Source organism: Pleurodeles waltl, chromosome 3_1 (genome assembly GCF_031143425.1).
Source record: "Pleurodeles waltl isolate 20211129_DDA chromosome 3_1, aPleWal1.hap1.20221129, whole genome shotgun sequence".
Classification (NCBI taxonomy): Eukaryota; Metazoa; Chordata; class Amphibia; order Caudata; family Salamandridae; genus Pleurodeles; species Pleurodeles waltl.
Window position 1 is genome coordinate 1,054,618,663 of NC_090440.1, and position 13,286 is coordinate 1,054,631,948.

Genomic DNA, 13,286 nt, shown 5'->3' on the forward strand with positions numbered 1-13,286 from the left:
GATCGGAGCAGAGTTTGTGTTTTGGTGCCAAAGTCCCACTTGGCACCAAAGCTGTGGAAGCGGTCTGTTGGCTCGCCACAAAGGTTGTTGTGCTAAAAGCTTCAGGTAACTTTTCAGTGCCAAGCCGGAGGGCAGGGAGTCTGAACTTGTATCTCAGTGGCAACCATGGCCTACAGGCAGTGGTGGTCCAACGGCCTGTTGTTCTGGAGGCAATTGTTTTTTGGAATGTTCAACGCAAGGTTTAGGGGCAGGGGGCAAAGTACTCAAAGCACAAGTCTCCAGAGTGACGTTGGTGATTTTGATTATAAATTCGGATTATAAATTCTGGGTCGTATACTGAATTCAAAAGAGAATGCCTCTCCTTCCTCCACCGAGGTCTTGATGTACTAAGAGGTTGGGAGTGTCCTCAGAGGTCTCCTGCTGCATTTTGATCCGATGTGCCCGATGGTCTTGAAGAGTCTTTGTCGAACAGAAGGCGCAACAGCTTTGCAATCCACCACCCTGTGGTCCAGTGACTAATACAGGTTACAGACCTGATGGGAGTCAGTCTGTGGCTATTTGGCATGACAATGCGGGCAGAAATGAAAAGGTGCCTGTTCCATTACTAGAAGGGCATTCTATGGAGATCCTGCTGGAGACCAAGTATGAAGGCGCCGTCGGGAGAAGCCCTGTGCGGTTGCGACAGAAGCACGTGGACCCAATGAGTGGTTATACTTTGATGCGCAGATGGGAGAACGTGACAGAAAACAATACCGACAAGAGTAGATTAGGAACCAAAGAGAGATCAGACTACAGTCTCGGCCCGCAGCGCAAGGACACCTGTTCGAACCCAACGGCGGCTAGAAAACAATCTACCAATGGAGTCGTTGTCCCTGTGCAGTATCTCATAGAAGTGGGGAGTCACTCTACCTCGTGACTCGAAAGACTTTCTTCAAAGAAAAACAACCTGCACACATCTGGATCCGTTACCGCACACAACCCAACGTTTGAAAGAAGGAATTAAGCATGTGAACTCCGAATCCATTTATTTTTGGGTATTTATTTTCACATATACTTTAGGAGAATGTGTGTTAGGATATTTACTGGAAAAAACATGATCACCCATAACTTACATTTGCATACGGTTACACTGTTATATAGCTTCTTAAATACCCTCTGACCAAAATAAATGGTTAGTAGATAAAGACTACTTAAAGTCATGTCTGAGTGCAAAAGAGACCACCATAGTTACCTTGGGGTCATCCGGGGGGTCAAATTGAACAATCCAATCTACCTCCGGAATATCCAAACCTCTGGCAGCTACATCAGTGCACAGCAATATTCCAGAATCTGCGTTGCAAAACTGAAAAAACGTAGTGGTACGCCTCGTTTGCTTTTGCTTGCCCTATTTTAAATTTAAAAAAATAAAAACAAACATCATGTGCCAACATACTTATGAAATTTACTTGCAGGCATTTATTATTAATATATTTTAATTAAATATTTTATTTGAGGCGCTCATTACAAGTACATAACGTGCATTTTCATTACTCAAATGTTGAATTCTTAATCCAAACTTTCAACATCAAATTGCAAAGCAGATTACATGTTGTAAAGTTGAGCTCTGCTGTGGACACCTATACAGTAAATTGTGCTGTACCATATCTCGAAGTGCTGTTCAATTCAGTATTCACAAGAGCAGCATATGTGGGAGGCCAGAAGTTAATACGACAAAACAAATTATCATGACTTTGAAAATTCCCCACATAGGGTTCAAGTCTCATGGCTGCTTGCAGGGTGTTCCAAAGTGCTTGCTTCTCCTTGCCAGAGGTACCTCCTCTCCGGAGTCTGAAAGGCACCAGAGCAGAATGCCTTTACCAACCGAGAGGCACAAGCTCAAGTCTTGCTTTAAGTAAGTGTAGGCCGTGCGAAGCACTGAGCTTTGAAGACGCATTTAGGGATTCAGGCTTACAAGAGGCAATTAAGTCCTCCATCAGGATCACCAATGGATCTTATTGAAAGAGATGCTCCTGTGAAGCAAAAAAGCAAAAAAACACAACACTTCCTTCCATGCTTACCTTCTCGAACAGGATTTACATGGATTACATACAAGACACTCTTTACCGAGTAAACAGCCACCCACTGAATTGCTACCATATGAGAAAAAGACATTTATAACATCTCTGCTCTTCATCAGAATATTACTTTAGGGCTTGTCTGGCCTCCTGAAGGCAAACCACCTCCTCTCCTCTGTGAAAGTCTCTGGACAAAGAGACAAGAAAAAGGTTATCTTGGTGGAAACCTTTGAGGTCCCTGGTGCAACTGAAGGTTGAGCCCAGGATACAATTTTAACAAAGTAGTAATCTATAATTATGAAGCAGAGCAGCTGAAGCTCAAAATGCATCTTACCAACAAAAGTACTATAAAGAAAGTCGTCACCTAGGTAAGAAGATTCATTTTAAAGTGTGCCAAGGGTCCAAATTATTTGTTCATCAAACCAAATAAAGCAGAAGCGATTCCGGAGAAGTATCTCAGAGACGCTAAAAATGTCTTATTTTAATTGTTTACATGACCTTAACATTAAATCAGCCTCCAGGCCTGAGGTTTTTAAAAACCTAACAATTAACTGTATGAATGGTTTATGCTAAACTCCCCCAACCATGCATACAGTGTCCAGAGCTTTTAGCATCAGACAGTTCAAAATAGGCCCCAAAGGAGTGTTGTAAGATCTTTCAAGACACAGGTTCTTTCATATTAAACAATGCAAACCAACCCCCACCAATTTGTGAATGCACATAAAATGGGTTACTAAGACCGCTAACTAACAGGTGCGCTACTTACATGGATTGCCATGACTGGCAAGTCAATATAGTTGAGAAGCTCATAATGGTATTTCACAGACATGCAGGAAGAGAAAAACACCATAAGTTTCTTCTTGCGGTTCTTCTTAAGAAAGGTGAAGAGCAAAAGGAACCTTTTCTCGGATGGACATACAACATATCCCTATAAAGCATAAATACACAATTATCACATTACATTTCTAAAATTATTTTATGTGCACAACACTACAACGTACTAAAGATAAAATGAAATGGTTACAAATCGAACAATGCGGCCACAGTTACCAATTACATCTTTTGATTAAAAGTACGGGGTTAAAACAGTTATAGTGAATTTATATATTTTTCTCCATCCAAATGATACCAACACAGCTTTCCCTGGATAAAAGCAGATTCTAAATTGTTTTGCAAAACATTTCTTTTGGGTCTGTAATATCTGATCCAAATTAAAGTGAACATATAGTATAGAAAATGTTAAACTATGCTAGGTTCTCACAACTACAATTTCACATTTTTGATACCAACATGCCGTTCTAAACAGGCTTCAGATCCACCGATCATGGTATTTTTTCAGGCTCGAAACGAAAAGTGGAAAGCACTGCTTGTATTTTCTCTCATCCTTTGGATGTACATCAACAGTGTTTGTTTACTCAAGGCATTCTGTCTGGATCTTAGGAAGAGATGCAAAGCGGGAAGCCTGGAGTGTCCAACACATTTAGCTTAGCGAGACAAGGTGATACGTCCAGCTCCGAGAGAGACCTTCCTATCCACCTTGAGTGGAGAGAGCACCATTAGACACTGCAGATGAGCACATTTTCACTCATATATATTATCAATTAATTTCGAGATGTGCCTCTACGAAGCCTAGCATTTTGACATACAAGGATGTTGAAAGTGGTTTGCTGAACAAAGAAGCTTTAATTAAGATTTCTAACAGAGGCTTCCTTATTAATACATAAGAGACACGTTTTGAGCGCGTACATCAATACAAAAGGCAGTCGCCAGATAATAAAACTATCCTTTGTCACCTTGTGCCATTAATTCAAATTCTGCCCCTAAAAGGACGGGGACACAATCTAAATGCAAGGGGTGCCACTGCGAGATGTGCTTATAGAGATCTTTTAGATGTTCTGGAACGTGACTGCTAGCCAATTATTTGCTGCCTACTACCGCAAAGTTCCTTCCACCGGTTAGTAACAAGAGTGGTGGGGGGGAGGGGGTTAAATCTCGGAGATTAACCAGGGCTCTGCAGTTTCTGCCAGGTACAAGATCCACCTTGCAGCATTGGATGTGGATATCAGTGGTGCCCATGTCTACTGCTGTGACACAGCCCAGCCACTCCCAGTAACTGAGAGAAATTATTGCGGTGGCAAGAGCAAGGCACGGTGATTGCTGGGATAAGGTTTCGGTAGAGAAGTACCACCATCCAAGTCTAAATAAAGGTGATACATTTGTGTTAATGTGCATTAAAAATAACTTATTTTCTCTAGTAGATTTGAAACTTGTGTATTTAGAGATCTACATTAAGTGGCTGAAACTCAGACTACACTTGCAGAGTGCGCACTCTTTAGTTTGGAGTCTTGTACCTAGTGACCTATTTGTGCCTACTGGAACAGGAGTGTATCGAGTTAGCACTTGAAGTCAGTAACAGAATGACCAGATGTCGAATGGCAGCGCATTTCAGGAAAGGACTGATGGTACAACAAACTGCCTTTCTCACTTGTATACTACAATAAAGGAAGAGGCTTTAAAGAGTTGTTCAACATAACTTGCGGGAACAAGAGACTGGCATACCATGGGCTGGGTTGATGTCATTTATAGAAAGGCAGACCACTTCAAATAAGATACCAGTCAAGTTAAGAAAATGCAACTCTTGTATTTGACCGTCGACATGCAATTCCTACTACCCACACCTAATAGATACATACATGCACTGCAGCATTACGGGGTCCTACAAAAGGTGCACTGCAACAACAGTGGCAGCTTGAAATCTAAGTAATGCACAAAGTAAAAGACTAGATGCTAGGCCAGTGGACGCGAGATGATTTTTGGTGGGTCGGGAAAGTCCGAGCAATAAATACAGATGCCTTAAAATTAAGTGTTTATCTTGTCACATTTGCTGGTGCTTTCAAAATAGATGTCAAATATCAGGCTTTAAGTTCTGCCAAAGTGCTGCTTACTCTTAACATGGACTGGGGTTTACTTTTGTGTCTCCGACTGTACTTTGAGAGGAATATTTGAAGTGAATTATGTGATAATCTTGCTGGAGTGTAGGGAACGTGAAAGGAAACGCTGTAGGATAGATATAATATATATATTTTTTGTTTAAACACACATCAAATTGTAAATACCTGTATACCAACGGTATGTAATCATCAGTTAGGAAAGCAAAAATGAAGCACTTTTGTTATTTCCAAGTGTGATTTTAATCGGATCAAAATAATTAAGACACTTTACTTATTGACGCACAAGCGATAGTCACAGAACCTGATCTCCAGCTTTATTCAGCTATGAAGTAAAGCTAACAAATAACTATAAAATATACAGGTGTAACAACAACATTTTAGGGCACATAATAATACTAACAGTTCCTATTAAATCAGTAATCACAGCAATATTCTTAATAGGACTAAGCCTGTATACCACAATAAAAGGCTTATCTTAAAACACAATCGAAATGCAGTCCACAAACACCAATCTCTTAGAATGCACTGCAGCATGGAGGAAAATAGTTATGCAGGGACAAGTTTCATTATCTACTAAAGATCGTAGAATACAGAAGGCTTGCATACAAGTTCTTGTCTTTCTAGGTTTCGCGTGAGGCAAAAGAAAACTTTGTGTATAATGTAAAGTGGCCATAAAAAAAATAAAAATAAAAATAAAAAGTGCATCATGGTTTGTGCTGACATTATTCCACAGGCATATTTTCAAATCAAACTTGTGCTGATGGACGAGCGGGAAGTATCAAGAATATTTTATTATATCAGCCTTAGCGCTGAATAGGAAGTGCGCCCACCTCCTATTAGTATTCCACAAATAATCAGTGGAGAACTCCGTGGAGCAAACACAAGTACTTAATAATGCTGGATTTTTGGCTTTCCCGCCGGAACGTCTGTTTTAGTTTTCTTTAACAAACCAAATGTTACTTGCTTCCTACATACAGCAGTCTGTGGTGTTATATTTAGCAATAGACCGATCAAACCTATACCTTCCAAGAATTCCACACATTATCATTCGAGCGCCATATAGTTTTATCAGTAAAACTGTATGCCTGTGCAAATTTGCTAGCCATTGCAAAGGAAAATGTGGTGTTTGTAAATGAAAATGCTCTACCACACAATGCTTTAGTTGCACTCACCCTGCCTCATGTCTATTAAGGATAGGTGGATTGCAAAAGACTGTAGTTTTAAAAAGTGGGTTGTAGTTACAGAAAGTTTGGGAACCACCGTGCTTGGCTTTCCTTTTCCATTCCACTCCAGACAGGGGTAAATATCCCCTTGAGTTCAGAACAGACCTACAAAATCTCTTTAAACAACACCTTATAATGTGTTTACCAGGGTACCAGACTCCCAGACTTGACTCACTTCTTCGTCTTACCAAACCTTGCTCTCCAAACTGCATTCACGGACCTTGTAACCAACGTGGCACCAGCCCCTCTCAGTACCACACTTTAATTTCCGCATGACAAACCTTATCCATCCCCATCGTAGTCCAGCAAAGAGTTTCCCAAGTCCTTCGCCTCCAGTCAACCGGTCTCTTTTCTCTTGCTGTAACTGTTCTCTCTTACGGTTTTACCGCTGCCACCTTTCCATATTTTGGAACCCCACCCTCCTATTTTGTTACGATGTAAGCCCCTTTTCTAGGCAGGGCTTCGATCCTGTATTGGTAGGTCTGTCTAGTAAAAGTAACATACTGGATAAAGTGAATGGCAAGTGGGCATCACTGATGGATGTCTGAAAAAAACTTCCCTTCCAACCACCCATTCCATTCTAAAATTAGTATAACTCAAATATGTGAACAAGTTAACTTGGTGGACTAGGAGACTCTGCCCACAGGACCCAAAGCAGAAACTCACTGTTCACCGGGTTGAAAGTCATTTTTTAGTTTAACATCACTCAATCTACAAGAGTTTCACTACAGTCAAACAGAGGCTACTGCTTCATAGTAAACGGAATGGAAAAATCAAGAGAAGGAAGACTAAATATAAAAAGATGAAAAGAAAACATTCAACTTGCAAAGTGTATCCCAAAAAAGGACTCCAACAATGTTCTCCTGATCATTTATACTATACACTACTCTTTCACAGCGATACACTTTGGCAACACCATGTGAACACTGGTTGACTGTGGGGCTTTTTGCCGCCCTAACATATTCAGTACATTTTCATCAGCAAAGGTGAGCACTAAGATAAACCATTTTAAGTATTTTATGCCTTTGGAGGAACTAAGAAATGCAACTGAATTGTGCCGGCTGTTAACCTAGCTTGGCCATACTATATACATGGTTGTTTTGCAAGCAGTGGAACCAGGAGATATCGGGACTTGAAATTATAAAATTCTAGCGATAGTCTCTTCACAAAACCCATACTATCTAGAATTAACATTAACTGCTCATTTGAGCAAGGAAAAACTGAGTATAAAAAGAAAAACCTTCACAGAAAGTAAAACAAGCTGAACGTTTACTCCAGTACTTGGATATTCACTTTTCATCACTCCATTATATAATGAAAATGTCACTTACCCAGTGTACATCTGTTCGTGGCATCAGTCGCAGTAGATTCGCATGTTCTGCAATAGCTCGCCATCTGGTGTTGGGCCGGAGTGTTACAAGTTGTTTTTCTTCGAAGAAGTCTTTCGAGTCACGGGACCGAGTGACTCCTCCTTTTGTCTCCATTGCGCATGGGCGTCGACTCCATCTTCGATTGTTTTTCCCCCGCAGAGGGTGAGGTAGGAGTTGAATTGTAGTAATAGTGCCCATGCAATGGAGTGACTAAGTATGCACCTATTTAAGGTTGAGATGATACATATATAAATAATTGAAGGTAACTTCCAAACTGCTACAGGCTCCCGGGGAGGCGGGTGGGCACATGCGAATCTACTGCGACTGATGCCACGAACAGATGTACACTGGGTAAGTGACATTTTCAGTTCGATGGCATCTGTCGCTGTAGATACGCATGTTCTGCATAGACTAGTAAGCAGTTATTTCCCCAAAAGCGGTGGATCAGCCTGTAGGAGTGGAAGTAGTCTGAAATAATGTCCTTAATACGGATTGACCTACTGTGGCTTGTTGTGCGGATAACACGTCTACACAGTAGTGCTTGGTGAATGTGTGAGGCGTAGACCATGTGGCTGCCTTACATATTTCTTGCATTGGGATGTTTCCTAGAAAGGCCATGGTAGCACCTTTCTTTCTGGTTGAGTGTGCCCTTGGTGTAATGGGCAGCTGTCGTTTAGCTTTAAGGTAGCAGATTTGGATGCATTTAACTATCCATCTGGCTATACCTTGTTTTGAAATTGGGTTTCCTGCGTGAGGTTTTTGAAATGCAATAAAGAGTTGTTTAGTCTTTCTGATGTTTTTTGTTCTGTCAATGTAATACATTAATGCTCTTTTGACATCTAATGTATGTAGTGCCCTTTCAGCTACGGTATCTGGCTGTGGAAAGAACACTGGAAGTTCCACTGTTTGATTTAGATGGAACGGTGAAATAACCTTTGGCAAAAATTTAGGATTGGTCCTTAGGACGACTTTATTTTTGTGTAGTTGTATAAAAGGTTCCTGTATAGTAAACGCCTGAATCTCGCTTACTCTTCTTAGGGAAGTAATGGCGATGAGAAATGCCACCTTCCAGGTTAGGAACTGTATGTCGCAGGAGTGCATGGGTTCAAAAGGTGGACCCATAAGTCTAGTTAGGACAACATTTAGGTTCCATGAAGGAACAGGTAGTGTTCTTGGTGGTATAATTCTCCTAAGGCCCTCCATGAATGCTTTAATGACTGGTATTTTATATAGGGAAGTTGAATAGGTAGTTTGCAGGTATGCAGATATTGCTGCAAGGTGAATCTTAATGGAAGAGAAAGCTAGGTTAGATTTTTGTAAGTGAAGCAAGTAACCCACTACATGTTCTGGAGTTGTGTGTAATGGTTGTATTTGATTAATATGGCAGTAGCAAACAAACCTCTTCCATTTACTTGCATAGCAGTGCCTGGTGGATGGCCTTCTTGCTTGTTTTATGACTTCCATACATTCTTGGGTAAGTTGTAAGTGCCCGAATTCTAGGATTTCAGGAGCCAGATTGCTAGATTCAGCGATGCTGGATCTGGGTGTCTGATCTTTTGGTTGTGCTGTGTCAACAGATCTGGCCTGTTGGGCAATTTGATGCAGGCTACCACTGATAGGTCTAGCAGCGTTGTGTACCAGGGTTGCCTTGCCCAAGTTGGTGCTATTAATATGAGTTTGAGTTTGCTTTGACTGAGTTTGTTTACCAGGTAAGGAAGGAGAGGGAGAGGAGGAAAAGCGTAAGCAAATATCCCTGACCAGTTCATCCATAGGGCATTGCCTTGGGATTGTTTGTGTGGGTATCTGGATGCGAAGTTTTGGCATTTTGCGTTCTCCCTTGTCGCAAACAAGTCTATCTGAGGTGTTCCCCAGAGTTTGAAATAAGTGTTCAGAATTTGGGGGTGAATTTCCCATTCGTGGACCTGTTGGTGATCTCGAGAGAGATTGTCTGCGAGTTGATTTTGTATCCCTGGTATAAACTGTGCAATTAGGCGAATTTGGTTGTGAATTGCCCAATGCCAAATTTTTTGTGCTAGCAGGCTTAACTGCGTGGAGTGCGTCCCCCCCTGCTTGTTTAGATAATACATTGTTGTCATGTTGTCTGTTTTGACGAGAATGTATTTGTGAACTATTATTGGTTGGAAAGCTTTTAGTGCTTGAAAAACTGCTAGAAGTTCTAGGTGATTGATATGCAGTTTTGTTTGATGTACGTTCCATTGTCCTTGTATGCTGTGTTGATCGAGGTGTGCTCCCCACCCTGTCATGGAAGCATCTGTTGTTATTACGTATTGTGGCACTGGGTCTTGGAAAGGCCGCCCCTTGTTTAAATTTATGTTGTTCCACCACAGAAGCGAGAGGTAAGTTTGGCGGTCTATTAACACCAGATCTAGAAGGTGACCCTGTGCTTGAGACCACTGTGATGCTAGGCATTGTTGTAAGGGCCTCATGTGCAGTCTTGCGTTTGGGACAATGGCTATGCATGATGACATCATGCCTAGGAGTTGTAATACCATCTTTGCTTGTATCTTTTGTGTTGGATACATGCGTTGTATGATGGTGTTGAAATTTTGAATTCTTTGTGGATACTCCTTTTGATGTGTCTATTATGGCTCCCAGGTATTGTTGTACCTTGCGTGGCAGAATTTTGGATTTTGTGAAATTGACGGTGAACCCTAGTTTGAAGAGGGTTTGTATGATATTTGTGTGATTTGAGCACTCTATTAACGAATGGGCCTTGATTAGCCAGTCGTCTAGATATGGGAACACATGTATCTGCTGCCTTCTTATGTGTGCTGCGACTACCGCTAGACATTTGGTAAAGACTCTTGGTGCGGTTGTTAATCCGAAAGGCAGTACCTTGAATTGGTAATGTATTCCTTTGAATACAAACCTTAGGTATTTCCTGTGCAATGGGTGTATTGGTATATGGAAATAAGCATCCTTGAGGTCTAAAGTTGCCATGTAGTCGTGCAGTTTTAGCAATGGCAATACTTCTTGTAGTGTGACCATGTGGAAGTGGTCTGATTTGATGAAAGTGTTCACTACTCTGAGGTCTAGGATTGGTCTCAGTGTTTTGTCCTTCTTTGGTATCAGAAAGTAGTGAGTAAACTCCTGTGTTTATTTGTGTGTTTGGCACTAATTCGATTGCATTCTTTTGCAATAGTGCCTGCACTTCTATCTCCAGGAGATTGGAATGGTGTGTTGTTAAATTTTGTGCTTTTGGTGGTATGTTTGGAGGGAATTGTAGAAATTCTATGCAATAACCATGTTGGATAATTGCTAGAACCCAAGTGTCTGTAGTGATTTCCTCCCATGCTTTGTAATAATGACCTATTCTTCCCCCCACTGGTGTTGTGTGGAGGGGGTGAGTGACCTGTGAGTCACTGTTTAGTAGTAGGGGCTTTGGGGCTTTGAAATCTTCCTCTATTTCTAGGGAATTGCCCTCCTCTATATTGTCCCCGAAAACCTCCTCTATACTGTCCCTGGTAACTGGACGGTGTGGCTTGTGAGGTGCTGGCTTGTGTGCTTTGACCTCGAAACCCCCCTCGAAAGGGCGTTTTACGGAATGTGCTGTAATTCCCTCTGCTCTGCGGGGAGTAGAGTGCGCCCATGGCTTTGGCAGTGTCCGTATCTTTTTTGAGTTTCTCAATCGCTGTGTCCACTTCTGGACCGAACAGTTCTTTTTCATTAAAAGGCATATTGAGAACTGCTTGTTGAATCTCTGGTTTAAATCCAGACGTTCGGAGCCATGCATGCCTTCTGATAGTTACAGATGTATTAATTGTCCGTGCAGCTGTATCTGCAGCGTCCATGGAGGAGCGGATCTGGTTGTTGGAAATGGTCTGTCCTTCCTCGACCACTTGCTTTGCCCTATTCTGTAAGTCCTTGGGCAGATGTTCAATGAGATGTTGCATCTCGTCCCAGTGGGCTCTGTCGTAGCGCGCAAGTAGTGCCTGGGAGTTCGCGATGCGCCACTGGTTTGCAGCTTGTGCTGCGACTCTCTTACCAGCTGCATCGAACTTGCGGCTTTCTTTATCTGGGGGTGGTGCATCTCCAGATGTGTGGGAGTTGGCCCTTTTCCTAGCTGCTCCTACAACAACAGAGTCTGGTGGCAGCTGTGTAGTGATGAAAACCGGGTCCGTAGGAGGCGGCTTATACTTTTTTTCCACTCTTGGTGTGATTGCCCTACTTTTGACCGGCTCCTTAAATATGTCTTTTGCGTGCCGGAGCATACCAGGGAGCATAGGCAGGCTTTGGTATGAGCTGTGGGTGGAGGAGAGTGTGTTGAACAAGAAATCATCCTCGACCTGTTCTGAGTGGAGGCTTACATTGTGATATTGTGCTGCTCTAGCCACCACCTGAGAGTACGCGGTGCTGTCTTCTGGTGGAGATGGCTTTGTAGGGTATGCCTCCGGGCTGTTATCTGACACTGGGGCGTCGTATAGGTCCCATGCGTCCTGATCTTGGTCACCCTGGCTCATGGTGGTGTGAGCTGGGGAGTGTGATGGAGTTTGTGCTGGTGAAACGTCAATCACGGGCGGAGGAGAGGGTGGTGGTGTAACTCTTTTCACCACTTTTGGTTGTGGTGTTTGTTCCGTCTGGAACTCCAACCTCCTCTTTCTCCTAATGGGGGGGAAGGGTGCTTATTTTTCCTGTCCCCTGCTGAATGAAGATACGCTTTTGCGTATGGTCCACATCAGTTGCTTGTAGCTCTTCCTCAAACCTATGCTTCTGCATTTGGGAGGTTAGCGAGTGCTCTTCTGTATAAGAGCCTGAAGCTGGGTCGCTTGCAGTTTGTTTCGGCATCGAAACTTTGTCTGCGTGTTTTTTCGGCTCCGAGGTGACTTTTTTCCTTTTCGGAGTCGAAACCTCTCGGCGTCGATCTGTTTCGGTGCCGCTGTCTCGGCGTCGAGCCGTATCCACACCGGCATCTCGGTGTCGAGGCTTGTCTCCAGCACTTTCTCGGTCCCGAGAAGGCTGCGTGCCGGTGTCTCGACCGGAGTCGGACGATCTCGGCACTGTTTGGGCCTTTTTCGGTGCCGACGGTCGGTCACCGAATTTATGGGTCGAGCCATGGCCTGGTGGCAGTGGCGTCCCCTGGGCTTTGTAAATGTTTCTCTGTGTGGTTTTCGACGTCTTACTCACGGTTTGTGTATCGTCGAATCCTTCGGAGTCTGAGTCTTGGATCGAGAAGGTACCTTCCTCTTCCTGTTCCTCGAACTCCCGTTGGGCTGTCGGTGCGGACGCCATCTGAAGTCTTCTGGCTCGACGGTCTCGGAGTGTTTTTCGGGACCGGAACGCACGACAGGCCTCGCAGGTGTCTTCGCTGTGCTCAGGTGACAGGCACAGGTTGCAGACCAAGTGTTGGTCTGTGTAGGGGTATTTATTGTGGCATTTGGGGCAGAAACGAAACGGGGTCCGTTCCATCGGCGTTCTTCAGCACGCGGTCGGGCCGACCAGGCCCCGACGGAGGATCGAAAAACTACCCCGAAGGGCACCGGAGCTCTTCGATCTTCGATGCGGTGTTGAATGTAAGTACGCCGATCCCGAACGCAACAATACCGACGAAAATCTTCCGAAATTAGCTAATTTTCCGTTCCGAAACTCGGAGCGACAGGAACACGTCCGAACCCGATGGCGGAAAAAAAACAAATCGAAGATGGAGTCGACGCCCATGCGCAATGGAGA

At 43.2% G+C, this 13,286-nt stretch overlaps 1 protein-coding gene across 1 annotated transcript in view; it reads right to left on the bottom strand.

Annotated features, from left to right (window-relative positions):
- DDX18 (DEAD-box helicase 18) overlaps positions 1-13,286 on the bottom strand; it is a 194,036-nt gene that overhangs the window by 65,362 nt on the left and 115,388 nt on the right. Inside the window, exons 9-10 of the mRNA XM_069224345.1 lie at positions 2,821-2,982; positions 1,232-1,384 (exon numbers count right to left, since the gene is read on the bottom strand). Coding sequence (XP_069080446.1) covers positions 1,232-1,384; positions 2,821-2,982 — 315 coding nt within the window. The remainder of the gene's footprint in view (positions 1-1,231; positions 1,385-2,820; positions 2,983-13,286) is intronic.